The sequence below is a fragment of the Pangasianodon hypophthalmus genome, chromosome 17 (assembly GCF_027358585.1).
Source record: "Pangasianodon hypophthalmus isolate fPanHyp1 chromosome 17, fPanHyp1.pri, whole genome shotgun sequence".
Classification (NCBI taxonomy): domain Eukaryota; kingdom Metazoa; phylum Chordata; class Actinopteri; order Siluriformes; family Pangasiidae; genus Pangasianodon; species Pangasianodon hypophthalmus.
This window is the reverse complement of record NC_069726.1, coordinates 22,510,774-22,525,488: the sequence shown is the minus strand read 5'-3', so window position 1 is coordinate 22,525,488 and position 14,715 is coordinate 22,510,774. Positions and strand designations below refer to the sequence as shown.

General features: G+C 40.1%; 1 protein-coding gene across 2 annotated transcripts in view; it reads right to left on the bottom strand.

Annotated features, from left to right (window-relative positions):
- Positions 1-14,715, bottom strand: part of dpysl2b (dihydropyrimidinase like 2b) — a 37,406-nt gene that overhangs the window by 11,409 nt on the left and 11,282 nt on the right. For both annotated transcript variants that reach the window (XM_026942647.3, XM_026942648.3), the window contains 8 exons: positions 7,046-7,134; positions 5,955-6,139; positions 4,718-4,882; positions 4,459-4,520; positions 3,955-4,035; positions 2,581-2,649; positions 1,051-1,171; positions 642-798 (listed from right to left, as the gene is read on the bottom strand). In XM_026942647.3, the coding sequence (XP_026798448.1) occupies positions 642-798; positions 1,051-1,171; positions 2,581-2,649; positions 3,955-4,035; positions 4,459-4,520; positions 4,718-4,882; positions 5,955-6,139; positions 7,046-7,134 (929 nt within the window). The remainder of the gene's footprint in view (positions 1-641; positions 799-1,050; positions 1,172-2,580; positions 2,650-3,954; positions 4,036-4,458; positions 4,521-4,717; positions 4,883-5,954; positions 6,140-7,045; positions 7,135-14,715) is intronic.

Below are 14,715 nucleotides of genomic sequence, written 5' to 3'. Positions count from 1 at the left end.
TGTTAAATAAACCTCTTAGAGAAAACATCGCCATATCAACATTTACATATGTGTTTAAAAAATTTTTTTAATTTTAGAAAATTGAAGTGTGTTGGATATAAACTGTACTTCAAAAACTCCTAGTCTGAACAAGTTAAGACTAGTTTTTGTCCCATTAATGTTACCCAAGCTGACAGTTTTAACTTCTGGCTTGTTACTCAGGTATTTATTTTAAACCACACACATATTATTCAGTGAGATTAACAGGGAAAGTGTGTAGTTATGAGATTATACAGTATGACTAGATCTACTGACAGCTACAGGGAGTTTTACCTAAGGGATTTAGAATTAAAACAGAAATGTAAAAAGTCCCTCCCAGTGTACATTCTAAGACATCTAAATGTGTGCGAGTGCTGAAAAAGAAAAGAGCCACAGAAAGAGGATCTTTTCTGCTTCATAACAGGGTGGGTTCGCTTTCTAAACCCAGTGCCACCCATGACTTCACTCTCTTCCTTTTTCTGCAGCTTTTTTTCAGACTCACTCTCCAGTGGTTCCAGACTGGCACTGGCCAATGCTTATTTTATAATTATGACTAAAAAAAAAACGTAGCAGAAATACAGGTCGAGACTGAGTATGAAGAAAAAAAAAAAAAAGCCTCTCACCATGACAGCAGGGAGTTGAGATAGTCGGGCGTAGTGGGATCCGGACTCAGGGGCGGCGAGGTCACATACGCTGCAGCTTTGGCCCAGTTTTTGCTCCAATAGTGCGAGCCGTCTGTGCCAAGACTGGCCGTGATTGGCTCCCCGTACACCACAGTGCCTGCGACGACCAATCACATCACATCAACCCAGCGCTAGCGTGTAATCATACAGCAATCATCTGCTCTAATTCTGGAGTCTCGGCTATATAATGTCAAATAATGGAGTTCAGCCAAGTGAAAGTGAGTCACGCGATGTTGTGTGTTATGAATGACTGATCAAAAATTTCATCCGTCTCACATGTGGTTTCAGTCACACACAGGTTTTATACTTTTAGGCTAAGCCACTCTAACCCTGTTATTGAAGTCCAAACCTTTCTTCCTGGCCTGGGCGATGACATCAGCGGCGCTCTTGCTCATCACCTTGGTGATGTAAAGAGGACAGTTGGTCTGATTGGCCACTGTGATGGAGCGGTTCACCGCCTCGGCCTCCACCTAAACACCAAGGGATTTGTGTTAGCGCTGTTGCGTCCCAGATTCTGCATGAAGCCCCTTTGTATAGTGTGCAAAACTCTTTACCCTAAATGGAGTTAGAAAACTCATCCACACTAGCTAACTATCTGTAGATTCCTTCCTTTTCATTCCTTCATTAACTCCTACCCCCGTGTCCCACGCTTAAACTTAAGACACTGCAGTCTGCTGGGGAATATGACGCAGACCGATGTTCCTTCTCAGTCTCCAGAGCACATTTTACATGTAGTCCTATGGGAAGCGCCGGCATTTTCTTGGTCACAGAAGAGCTTCCAAAGAAAAACATGGACCTTGTAAGGAAAGCTGCGAGTGACGTCAAGGACATTTTTAGCTCCCGAACAATCAGGTCGCAAATGAAAGGGGGGCAAGAGAGAAAAACAAGGAGGACAAATGCTGCGTTTGAATGAACTCAGACATGAGAAGTCAGAATTCGAATTCTGTGCGTTCAAGCTACAAAATGGGAAAAACATGGACGCCTCCATGTTCAGCTGTGCTAGCAACAATCTAGCCAATCATTTACCTTCTCTAAACAGCAAACTGTATAGTGAATCTGTCTGTATGTTGATTGATCTAAAGTAAACACTTGTATATACATTATAACTAGTAAAGAAAGTAAAGAAGTGCTACTTTATTTACAGTTGATGCTGTCAGCGGCCATTTTGATTTGACATCATGTGCTGAACTCGGGGGTTGAGCAGAACTTAATGACTTTACGAGCAGGAACTCTGAGGTGAGGGGGCGTTTTCTTTGTCAGAGTTTGGAAATTCGGGTAAGGGCGTTCTCAGGCACGATGTGAAGTGGAATAAAACCATCTTATCCATGATAAAATCACTGTAAATAAATAATTTAATTGATTATTAACAATAGCCGCAAAAGGCACAATTCTTCTGCTATGCAATGTAGTCTGTTAACAGTACGCTTTGGTTGCTAAGCAACATAACAGACAAAAATGACGGTATTCTGTGGACAGATGAATGGCTTAAGTGTAACGCTTTTATTGGTTTAAAGCCTGGCGGATTAATACAGAATTTCATTTTTGTGACGCGGACGTTTTTGTGAGTGCGTGTATCGAGGATTTTACAATCCTAGAACCGAAATGATGTGTTTAATAAAAGGAGATTTAAAGAGAAAAGGTTTCATTGCCAATATTCCTACATTGCTGTAACTAGAATAACAGCGTGTGTATGTTTGGGACGTTTATCAGTACGTGACGTGACTGACTTTACAGACTTTAGCTGTAGCTGCACATGATCACGTCGCACAAGCAGCTCAAATTCTCCTGAATAACCTCCATACACTGAGCTGCCAGTTTATTAGGTATACTGATCTAGTAACGCGGGGTTTAAGTGTAAACACAAATCAGTGTGATGTACCTCCTCTGGACGGCTCAGCACGTGTCCCTCCGGGCCGGTGATTCCCAACTCCAGGATTCTACGCTGCTCCTGTAATCAGTAACCAGGAATAATAAACATGGAGAAACAGAAATATGAAGAAAGATGTGGTGTGTGATCTCATGGATGTGTCTTACACTCTATACGGTGGGGATTTATATTTCTTTAATAAAATCTTTGCATGTTCTCCTACAGGATAAAACTCAGAACTGATATAGCTTCTGTTTCTACAAACCTGGATGCCTGCATCAGACCTGGTGACGTGATCACATTATTGTATCAGTGTATATCTGAGTGTTTTTTTCTTAGTGTATTTGTGTGTGTATAATGGGGTGTGTGTAATTGTGAGGCCATTTTGACCAGGACTCTCTTGCAAAAGAGATTTTGCTCATCTCAAAAGACTTCAAAAGACCTCTAAAATAAAATGTATTTATAAAAACCTACTATCATGTCCATACTCGTTTTCAGATACCCAATGTGAGCGCGATATCTCAGCATTATTTAATCAGCAGTGTCACTCTTTTTTTTTTTTTAAAATAAAGATTTCACTGCATTCATTTTTTTTACTCTTTGGGAACATACACAATGTGTATAACTCATAGCAGCTACATTTCTTACAGTATGTCAAAGTATCTATTTGTTTGCTGAAAAAACTAGTCTCTTAAAAAAATAAATAAAATACAACAAAAATTTATTTATTTATTTATTTATTTATTTATTTATTTATTTATTTAATATGCTGCAAAGTTATTGAACTGTCTATCTGGACATAAAAAAAAAATCCATATAAAATCTAACAACGTTTTTATGTAAGTACTTGTTTTAAAATGTTTGCTTATTTATTTAAATTTTTTATATGCTTTTTTTGAAGTTACAGAGGCGTCTGTCCGAACATGAGTAAAATTATCTGCTCTTCTTGAGTATATAATTTGGGTTAAGATTTTATAAGGCCAGGACGGAGATGTCCAGAAACACAGAGATGATCCAGATGGAAATAAAATCAAAAAGTAAAAAAGTAGCACTTAAAAACGATGAGTGAAAAAATGAAATAAATCTAATTCTACCCAAATAAGGCTTTAAAAAGCAATTGAAATAAATTATTAAACTAATAATCTCCATCTCTTTAAGCGCACATATTTTTTGCTACAATGAGGACTGAGACAGCTGTGACAAGCAAAACTGTCCAGAGCCGAGCGTGTGCATTAATAACTCTGATATCATAAAGCAGTTATGCTTTGCTCACTGTGCCAGTATAAAGTCTGAACATTACAATGTGTTTGAACTTAAAAGTCTCCGATGGTTTAATCCATACGGTGTGTGTCAATCCATGATGTCTTTAAAATCTCAGGATCTTACCTCTGCGATGATGTCTCCGTTCTCAGCGTGGACCTGTGCAATGGCGCCGAGGTCTCGGATCACGCTGAACACCTCGTAGATCTGCAGAAGACCAAACCCACACACACACACACACACGGGTCACACACACACACACACACACATATATACACACTTTTTCTCTTATGCTGGCCTTAACAGACCTTCCGGGTTTCTGGATTTTGCTCCAGATCTTCTGGCGGTATGTTTCACGCAGATGGAAAACGCAGTCTAAGACCACCAGAGTCCCTTTTGTTTATGAGTGAGTCAGAATGGCGTCTCTAAAGATCATTTCCCGAATTTTTTTCTTCCTTACTCTTATGGTGCGAGTTCACTTGGTGCTTCTGGAAAGCTTCACGTCTAAAGGAAACAGTGTGTCTCGCAGCTTACATGATGTAAATAATGTCGAACGGGTCTGGTTTTAATATCGGCTGTGTGATGTACGCCAAGTGGAAGAGAGCTGCTGAAACTTCCTGCGCGACATACCTGGGAGTCGGTCAGCTGGAAGACGTCCTTGTAGGCCAGGTAGACCAGGAAAGAGTTAACACCTGTATAACAAACACATAGAGGACTGAATGAGAATGCGACGAATGTATTATCTTCCAAGTTATTACGACCTCATATATACTTGGTTCAGAAAATTCAATCCTGCTCAAACACATCTTGGACAACTTGCAAGACAGTCGTAAAGCGTACAGAAAACACTGTGGTGCATGTCTGTGTTTTAAACGGGTGTGTGTCGTACCATGGTCCTTGACGAGTGTCTCCATGTCCTCCTGGATGCCTTTGTGCCACTCAGTGATATCGACGTGGAGCGAGTAATCGCAGCACGACTTACTGTCGGCCCACTGACGCCACTGATTAAACGCCGCTATCAGGCCGGTGCCGGGCTCCGGAATCACGTGGTCGACTAGTCACGCAAAAACACACAGACACAACGCAGAGACTGTTAATACAGACAGACATACAGGATGGTATTCCAAAACTCGAAGGGAAATAGATACACAAATCAGAACATCATTCAGTGATGACAGATCACAGAAGTGTGTGTTAATACAGTAAATAATGGCATTGCTATGATTAAAAAAAAAAGTAATAGTTGTAGGTGAGCTCATGTCCAAGAAAATGCCCTTATTTGTCTTATGAAAGTCACATCAGGTCAGATAGCACATTTTATAATCTGATATCACATGAGTTTATAAGCTTAATCCCACTGAATCCCACTGAATCCCACTGAATCCCACTGAATCCCACTCGTTTTGCTCGAGAGCATCAGGTCAGCCATCATCACGCTCTCTATTGCAGATACTATTTAAACGCCATACTTTTTCACCTGCCCTGAGAGATCACTGTGGCTGAGAAGACATTTAACGACTTCATTACGACTTGAATGTAATACAGAGCTGGCAGCATGGCTAAAAAGATAGCAGATGATTTCACCACCAAACCCTAGTGTGTGTCAGGTGATGGGACGCTCCATGCTAACATGTCAATGAAAAAACATGTATGGGTTGAACGAATACTTCATTTCTATTTTTATCAGCTCACAAGATCTTGAATTCGCAGGTCAGAGTTCATCTAGATAAGGAAAAACCACAGGACAGAATGTTAAAGCCTACGATTAAACCGCAAAGCTTTCAGCGTCCTCTTTAGCACCTCACCTCTGCACCTCTGGCGTTAGGGATGTGAGCACTGCAGTACCTGCATATTTACATGACTGACATTATTATGGTTTGGTGTGAGAACAGCTAGAAATGAGGTGAGGTGAAGTAATACGTTCTGCTGCCTCAGAGTTTTTATTGACTCACAGCATTTTTAATTACTTTTAATTAAAGGATGTTAAGTTGCTCCACGTTTCATCAGTCTGCAGTAAGCAAGGCCTTTTTCTCCGCTGTGCCACATGTATCACACGTACCCTGATTAAGAGGATTATCAGACTGACTGAGTGATTATTTCACACGAGCAGTCCTGCTGAGACTCACTGATCATGGTGGTTCCTCCTGCCACTGCCGCCCGGGTGCCCTGGTAAAAGTCATCAGCTGCCGTCATGCCTCGGTCAGGCATCTGAAAGCGAGTGTGGACATCGATACCGCCCGGCATCACCATGCGGCCATGAGCGTCGATGGTCTTCACCCCGCCTGGGACGATCAGGTTCTCTCCAATCTGCCTACGGAGCAGGAAGAGGAGAGGAAAAGGAAAGGAAAGGAAAGGAAAGGAGAAGATTAGGGAATAAAGGAATAAGAGGAAAAGGGAAAGGAAAGGAAAGGTGAGAAAAGGTGAGGAAAGGAGAAGATTAGGGAAGACAGGAATAAGAAGAAAAGGAAAGGAAAGGTGAGAAAAGGTGAGGAAAGGAGAAGATTAGGGAAGACAGGAATAAGAAGAAAAGGAAAGGAACGGTGAGGAAAGGAGAAGATTAGGGAAGAAAGGATAAGAAGAAAAAAAAGGAAAGGAACGGTGAGGAAAGGAGAAGATTAGGGAAGAAAGGATAAGAAGAAAAAGGAAAGGAAAGGAACGGTGAGGAAAGGAGAAGATTAGGGAAGACAGGAATAAGAAGAAAAGGAAAGGAAAGGAAAGGAAAGATGATGAAATCCAATGAAAAGGAAGGGAAAGGAAAGATGAGGAAAAGAGAAGATTAGGAAAGGAAAGAAAAGAATAAGAAGGGAAAGGAAGGGAAGGAAATCCAATGAAAAGGAAAGGAAAGGAACGGTGAAGAAAGGAGAAGATTAGGGAAGACAGGAATAAGAAGAAAAGGAAAGGAAAGGAAACGAAAGGAAAGATGATGAAATCCAAGGAACAGGAAAGGAAAGGAAAGGAAAGAAAGGAGGGGAAAGGAGAGGAAAAGAGGGGAAAGGAGGGGAAAGGAGGGGAAAGGAGGGGAAAGGGCAACAAAGGAGACAAAGGTATATTTTAGTGAAGCGTTGAATCTTAGAATTGTCTTTTTTAAAAACTTTAAAACATTTAAAAAGCTGGTATAATTTTTCGTCTGTTCAATCAGTCCACAATCACTGCAGTCTCTCTCTGTCTCTCTGTCTCTCTCTCTCTCTCACACACACACACACACACACACTCTTACTTGATGAGTCCATCCTCCATGTAGATGTCTGCGGAGAAAGACTGGTCATCGTTCACAATCTTCGCTCCTTTAATTAGCAAACGCTCACTCTGGAAATAGAAAGTTTAACATAAATATTAATACAGCACTATTAGAAGGAAGCGAAAAAAGAAACCTGATATAAAATGCTGAATTATTCATAAATAAAAGTCGACAGTGGAAGATCTGACTCGGGTAATGGAGGCACTTAAGCAGGAAAGGAAAGCTGAAATATAACACAGTGGTTCCTAGTATTAATTTAACAGGAACCTTTTAAAGACGTTTACGAGGCTGGCTTTTGCTTTCAGCCCCACTGTTACAGCGACCACACTACATAAAACGCATCAGTGAGTTTCCTACCAGCGCTTTCTCCTTTTTCACACAGCTCACCCTGACACCACGTTCCATAACTGAAGTAAAGTCATCACTGTAACATCCAGATGTGCTTACATGACTCGCCAGATGTAGTCTCGGGTGTACCGTCTCTCAAGCCAAGGCAAATCTGAAATGTAGTCTCAGCTATATATATATATATATATAAATGTAGAATATGATAGTGCAAGAAAAAAGACAAAACGCTGGCTCTGTCCTCATAATTACTGCTAAAACTAAATAAAAATACCGTATTTCTTTCATGATACATTATTTTGCAGACATTATGTCTCTCTGGAGTCTCTGATGCACATCCCTAAACTCTACGATAACAAAACAATGAAGCGTTTCATTGAATAAGTTGCAAAAAACCACAGTGTTGTCAGCTTCTGGATTGTGATTAGTCAGAACATAGTGATTTATTTTCTATAACAGCAGCTCTGACAGTAGTGCAGCTGAAAAATCACTGGTTTATATGAATGCGCTCGTTCTCATATCAGTTAGCATTTATTTTATCCCATTAGTGTTACTGTTAGTCGTGCACTATATAGTTTCCTGTTTATAGTGTATAAGGAGGATTTGTTAAATCTGTCCAATCATTAGCAGCACAGTAACGCTAATTTTCAGCTGCACCGCTGTAGGATCGTTAGCGTTGCATTAGTCAGTGCATTTCTTTACAACAAACTAGCAACCTACCATAACTATTAGTCGATGTGTACATCTGAGAATCAGGAAGTGTCATGCACATACGATCACACTGATAACCATCAACGTACTCGCACGCAGAGTTCAATCTGGTTCTCGTTTGGGTCTCGTCCCAACCCAGCTCTAATCGATACACTTCCCTGCTCAACCAATCAACATCCACATCACAGATTTACATGATGCATAGCTGAGATTTGGGAAATGTGCATGTCAGCTCCTTGGAGAGCTACGATTTCCTGTAAAATCCTCTCAGCTACGATTACATGCATAGCATAAATCTGCCCAAAGTCACAGGCCAAGAACTAAAAACATGCCTTATGGTCCAGTACTTTTACAAATCCTTTTAAAAATCGCTTGTTTAACTGTAAAATGATTCCACACAGCTGATATTTTCACCGTTGATCCGCTCAAACTGTTTAAAAGCATCTGCTCTGACTGGTGCAGGACAGCAAACGGTGTTTCCAATCACGTTCTAATAAATATCCGAGGCGTAAACCAAGGGCTTCCAAACGATATGATTCAATTTCCATTCTTAAGGTAATAATTCAATATTTGACATTAATACTGAATCTGCTACGATATCATACGATACAGGATAATTTCGTAGCGTCTAATCGATATGTGGCCAACTTTGTTCAGAATCTGGTGTAGGTCTACGTTAATCTGCGAATGATGACGACGCAGAGAAGGACTATTTTAAGGATCAAATCATCCTGGTAAACTATTACATTATTTACACTTATGATCAGTTTAAAAATATGATTTATTTTTTACGCATTAGTCAGCTGTCCTTTTTAATAATCAATTTATGATCATTGCCCTTTAAATCGAAGCATCAATTCAAATTGTCCAATTGTTACACGGCTAATTATTATTATGACTAAAATTATTTGTACAGTGTTGGATCTGACACTTCTTTTAGGCTTTGTTAATATTTTTAGGTCAACTTTAACTTTTTCTTTTTGGCCAAACATTTTCGGTGAACTTATTTGGGTGCATCCCTATGAAATATATTTAACTGATCTTAACTATATACTTCTCTAATGTTATCAGACATAGTTTCATGGATTTTATGGCACCACATCAGCACATCTTTCAAGCAGGAAAAGAAAAAGGAAAAGGAGTCGAGATGAGCTCTCTGGCTAGCGTGAAATGGTGGGAAGGGGGCGGGGCTTCCAGTTCAGAACACCTACGCAACTGTCAATCATTCCAGATTCATATGTCAATTGGCTTGTCTCGTGTTTTTTAAAAAGAAGCTGGCTCTTTTGGTGTATTTCGAGTGCTAACTCATCTGAGCATACTCCATCGTTAGAACGCAGAGCAGAATGTGTGAAGGCTAACAGGTCTGTAAAATGCTCATAATGAATTAAGGATTTTATCTTGCTCTGTGAACCATGCTAGCATTTTCTGGGTGAAGTATTCCTTTAGCACAGGATCTGACGAGCAAAACCATCTGAACGGAACAGACGTGCTGGCTAATGTTAGCGCTGGTGTGTTATCGATTAGCCAGGCAGAATTGCTAACAGATCTGAGTGCACACTCTGTGCTAAGTGTTTTGGGTTACGTGTTTGGCGTGGTGGTGTGTTGTGGCTCTCCATCGAGACCGTTTCCCGAGTAATGTTACGAACAAGACAAGTGATGAAAAAGAGCTCACTGTTGGATGAAATGGAGCTGAACCATGGACCAGGATCCAGATCCTTCTAAATCAGTGCTCCATAACACTCCCACCCCACACACACACACACACACTCACACACACACACACAGTGCCACTCCTACTCCATGCTCTTTACACGCTCAGTCCCAGAAGACACTCATTTCTCCATGAAAAGAAAGCAGGATCCATTCTGGTCACAAGACACATTGCATGGTTTTTCAGACAAAGGCGTCTCTGTCCCAACCCTGACGCTCTGCATGCTTAATGGCAGCTTGGCAACCCGGGCCAAAGTGTGTCTGGCGTCCCCCCAACATCGGCATGATGGTGCAGTCCTAACACAGGGCAACTCCTAATACAGCTCGCAAAAACAAGAACACAAACGAAAACTAAAATGAACATAAAGAGCAAAGTAATGATCGACTCTAACTAACCAGATCTCATCTATAAAGATTATTACAGTATAAAAGCCAAAAATATCATTGGTTTATTTGTGAAATGCTCATAATATCATTACTTTTCACCAATATCAGTAAATTCCTGTGGAAATGAGTGAACAAAACCGTCGCAACACAACTCAGGCCTGCACTTTAGCCGCTGTTATAAAAGCTCCAACAGGGTTTCCTCATAACCAGAGGTGTCATCATGTGTGTAAGCAGTTTAAAGTCACTGTAAACCCCACTGGATATGGGGTTCAGTTTGTGCCAAAAAGATTTAAAATATTACACAATCCACAAGAAATTCTGAATTAATATATGTGTGTGCAAATATACTGTAAAAGCTTATTTAAAAAAAAATAAAAATAAAAAATTCACTCCAACTGCTACCTCATAAGTTACAGCCCTGAATTAGTCCTATTACCAAAACAAATCCAGAAATAAAATAAAATGAAATGAAATTCTACACACAAAACATTTATTCCAGGAACTTAAACATTTTGATTTGCTATATTTAGATGTATAGATAAGGGTTCACAATTTTCTAGGAATGTGAATAAACACAGGCATGTAGATAGTTACACAGTTGGACAAATAACTGGGTGGATAGATGGAGTGTTAGATGGATTGATGGATAGATGGATGAAAAAGATGGACAGATAAATAGGGGTCTAAGTAATGGCCATTTAGATAGCCAAGTTAAAAAAAAACTTTAGATAGATAGATGGATAGACAGACAGGCTGTAAATTATGCTGGACCCTCCCTCTACCCAACTGGATGAGGTGAAGATACTTCTAAGAAGAATGAAAAATGTGCAAAGAGACTAGAAATAAAATAAAATAAATAAAGGGTTGGATGAATCACTGCATAGATAGATGGATTGTTGGAAGGATGGAGGGGTAGATGGATGAAACAGATAGAGAGGGTTCCTATTAATGGCCATTTAGAAAGGAAAAAGTAGTGTTCAGAAACTCTTAAGGATGATAGACAGATAGATAGATAGATAGATAGATAGATAGATAGACAGACAGACAGACAGATAGATAGATAGATAGATAGATAGATAGATGGAGAGCTTGCAATGCAATTTATCAATCAGTACAATTGAATCCCAGTGATTTGCATTTGCCATATTTAGATTTTGATACCGAATATTTTGGATATTGTGATTTTTTTCGTTCATATCTCACTGTTCTTAGTTCGATCTGAAGCCCGTTCCCACAGTCCATCTCCGCCGTTTGTGTTGGAGCAGCTCTAGAAGATTAATTAAGCGACAGATGCTTCACCGATGAGAACATGTTAGAACCCTGCACCCAGAAGACGGAAACAGCTTGGAGTTCTCACCATACGGAACAGTTTATCTACGTACAGTAAGACTGGACCAAATGAAGACGGATGTCGGAGTAAAACATGAAGAGACGCCAGAAACCGCCGCAGAACGTACAGAATATAAACCTGACAGCGGCGGCATGACGGGTCTGTGTGGCTGTCAGTACAGTGATGTCGGGTTAGCGCTGAGCCAGTGTGCGGTTATATATATGTACTGTGTTAAATCATAGATGCTTCGAAACAGTCGTTAAAGTCTTTAAAGCTGCGGTTTGTAGCTTGTTGAGCCCCCTGCTGCCTGCACGGTGAACTGCAATCTCAGTGTATACACTGACATGGACTCTGTTCCTCCTCTGTTAAAACTGTGAATGCTTCATAATTTGGCTTTTAGGTCAAAGCAGAAGATTAGAGCTGCTAATTTCAGGGCCGGAAAAATGGAGACATGAATCTAATTTGTAATGAAGTTTTGATCTGTTGTACAGCAATATTACCAGTTTTAGCTCCTTAAAGTGTCCTTGAAGTTATATGATTATTACACATGTATGAATACTTTCAAAAATTATAAACTGCACCTTTAAACATGTAAAACACAGTATTTGACTTCTTCCTTGACATTCTCAAGATTAACTGATTATTTATTAGTTTTTTTATATCATTATTGGTAGCATGATTTGCTACTGTTTTAGGGCATGTATTTTTGAACATATTGACATACAATTTGTTATGCAAATGCACCATGTGCCAATATTTAAAAATGAAATCAAAGCCCAGTCTGAAGCAACAGTCTGTCTCTTCTGTTATACAAATAGGATTTCACAGAAATATTACAGTATGTGATGCGGATTCATTATGCTTAATCTTATGAAGTCAGAAGTCTAAATCTGAGCAGCCACCATGTTTTTTTCCTCCCGTGATCTACACATTGAAGTCAAACAATCTGCATCGTCCAAAATATCCTAAATTACTCAGTTCAGGTGTGTTATGGGTTTGGAAATTGGACCAGGACACTAATATGGAGATTGCGGGAGTTTTCTGAGGATTGCCGCGGCGAGCGCTGCTTAAATCAACACAGAACCAAAACGCTGTCCTATTGCTATTGTAAACACCACTTCTTTAACTTCTGTTCAAGAAGTTCAAGAAGAAGAGCTGAGCAATATCTAAAAATCGTAAAAAAAATGCTGTACTGCTGTCTTTAACCAATGAATACAGACTTCAGCAAATTTAATACTTGCCCTTCAGCCATACTGCATCTGTGTTGAAGTGACATTACTGGGTTTAATAATCACATTGCAGGTGTTTATTTAATCTAGTTGCATTGACTTCACTTTGTATTTTATAATTTCAGATAAAACTACCCCAAATTACACATTCTTTAGGATAAAGGTGCCATTTTGCTCATAAAAGACCCCATCCTCTGTAGACCCTGTAGGTAGAACAACATGTGTTTGTATTTATAATTGATGAAAGACTATAAATGCTTTCTAAAATGTTTGCCTAGCTAGATAACTTCCTGAATGGATCGCATTAGGAGTGAGAAGAGTGTGTGTGCTGAACATCACAGTGCACAGTATAACTCCTCTACTTAGTCCAAATAAAGATTTCTGGAAAATGTGCCCCAAACCCAGTGCCTTATGATGCTTTCACGCATTTTGGTCCATTTGCTGAGTCTGAATATGAACAAAATTGATGCTTGTTTGCTATGTTTTGGTTTAGCTTCAAACTACATATACACTCTATGACCAAAAGTTTATGGACACCTGACCATCACACCCATATGTGTTTGTTGTCTTCTCATTCTAGATTCAATCCCCCATTTTGCTGTTATAATAAGCTCTACTCTTCAGGGAAGGCTTTTCACTAGATTTTGGAGCGTGGCTGTGGGGATTTGTGTTCATTCATGAGGTCAGGGCTCTGTGCAGGACACTCGAGTTCTTCCACTCTGACCTTCACACACCATATCTTCATGGAGCTCGCTTTGTGCACAGGGGCATAGTCATGCTGGAGCAGGTTTGAGCCTCTTAGTTCCAGTGAAGAGAAATTGTAAACTACAGCAAACAAAGACTTTCTATACAATTGTGTGCTTCCAATTTTGTGGCAACAGTTTGGGGAAGAACCACATATGGGTGTGAAGGTCAGGTGTCCACATACTTTTGGACAAGTAGTGTAATTAAATGAACCTAAAAGCGTCTGGGGAACATCTGGAGCTGAAAACGTCCTTTACCAAGTGCGTGTCGAAATCACACAAATCACCCGAGCAAGGACAACACAGAGCCGGCATTTAGATAATCACTAGAAAAGTAAATAACTAACAAATTTAAGACGTCTTGTGTGTTGCATCTGCCATTTATTGTCTTTTTTTGTTTACTATGTCGGTCCAAATGTCAAAAATGTATCACATTTCTGCAGCACATTTTCTACAGCTCTGTATTCTGGCACAGTTAAGCAGCTCATATCTACACGAAAAAAAAAAAAAAAGGTCCTAGAGGTGGAGAACACACCAGGTTCTGAGAAACACATTAAACGCTGTACACGTGAAAGCAGCCTTGTGAACTCCACCGTCTCAAACCTTCCAGCGTTGTTCCTCAGCTAACTCTCAGTCTGTCTAGGAAGTCTGACATCTGATCGTCCTAAAGGAAAACCCGTGTGGTGGTAGTGTGCGGTTACAGCCTTACAGTCGTCCACCAGAAAAACCCAACTCTACATTTCATTTCCTCCTCTTTCTCTCATCTCTTCTTTTTTTACGTCCTGGAGAACAAAAATAGCCCCAAACCCACACGAGTGGCGGCTGCGAGTGGGGGAAATCCTGACACACAATGCAGCCGGTGAGAGAAATGCCATTCCTGGAAGACCAGTGTGTGTGTGTGTGTGTGTCTGTGTGTGTGTCTGTGCCAAAGAGCTAAGACGGCTGCAGAACAAGATGCTGTGCATTCTGGGACAACAATGTAGTTGCCATAGTAACTGAACAGTTAGGCAAAGAATGAAGGATTTCCAGCAGGAAAGACGGAGCTGAGCGTTCAGCTGTCACAACCAATTTCACTCTTTAAACACTGTACAGATTTTCACACTATCGACGTATTCAACAGCAAAACAAACAAAAAAAAGAAAACCACGTTCTGCTTTTAGTTACAAAATGAAATGTTTGTGGAAATTTTTAGCT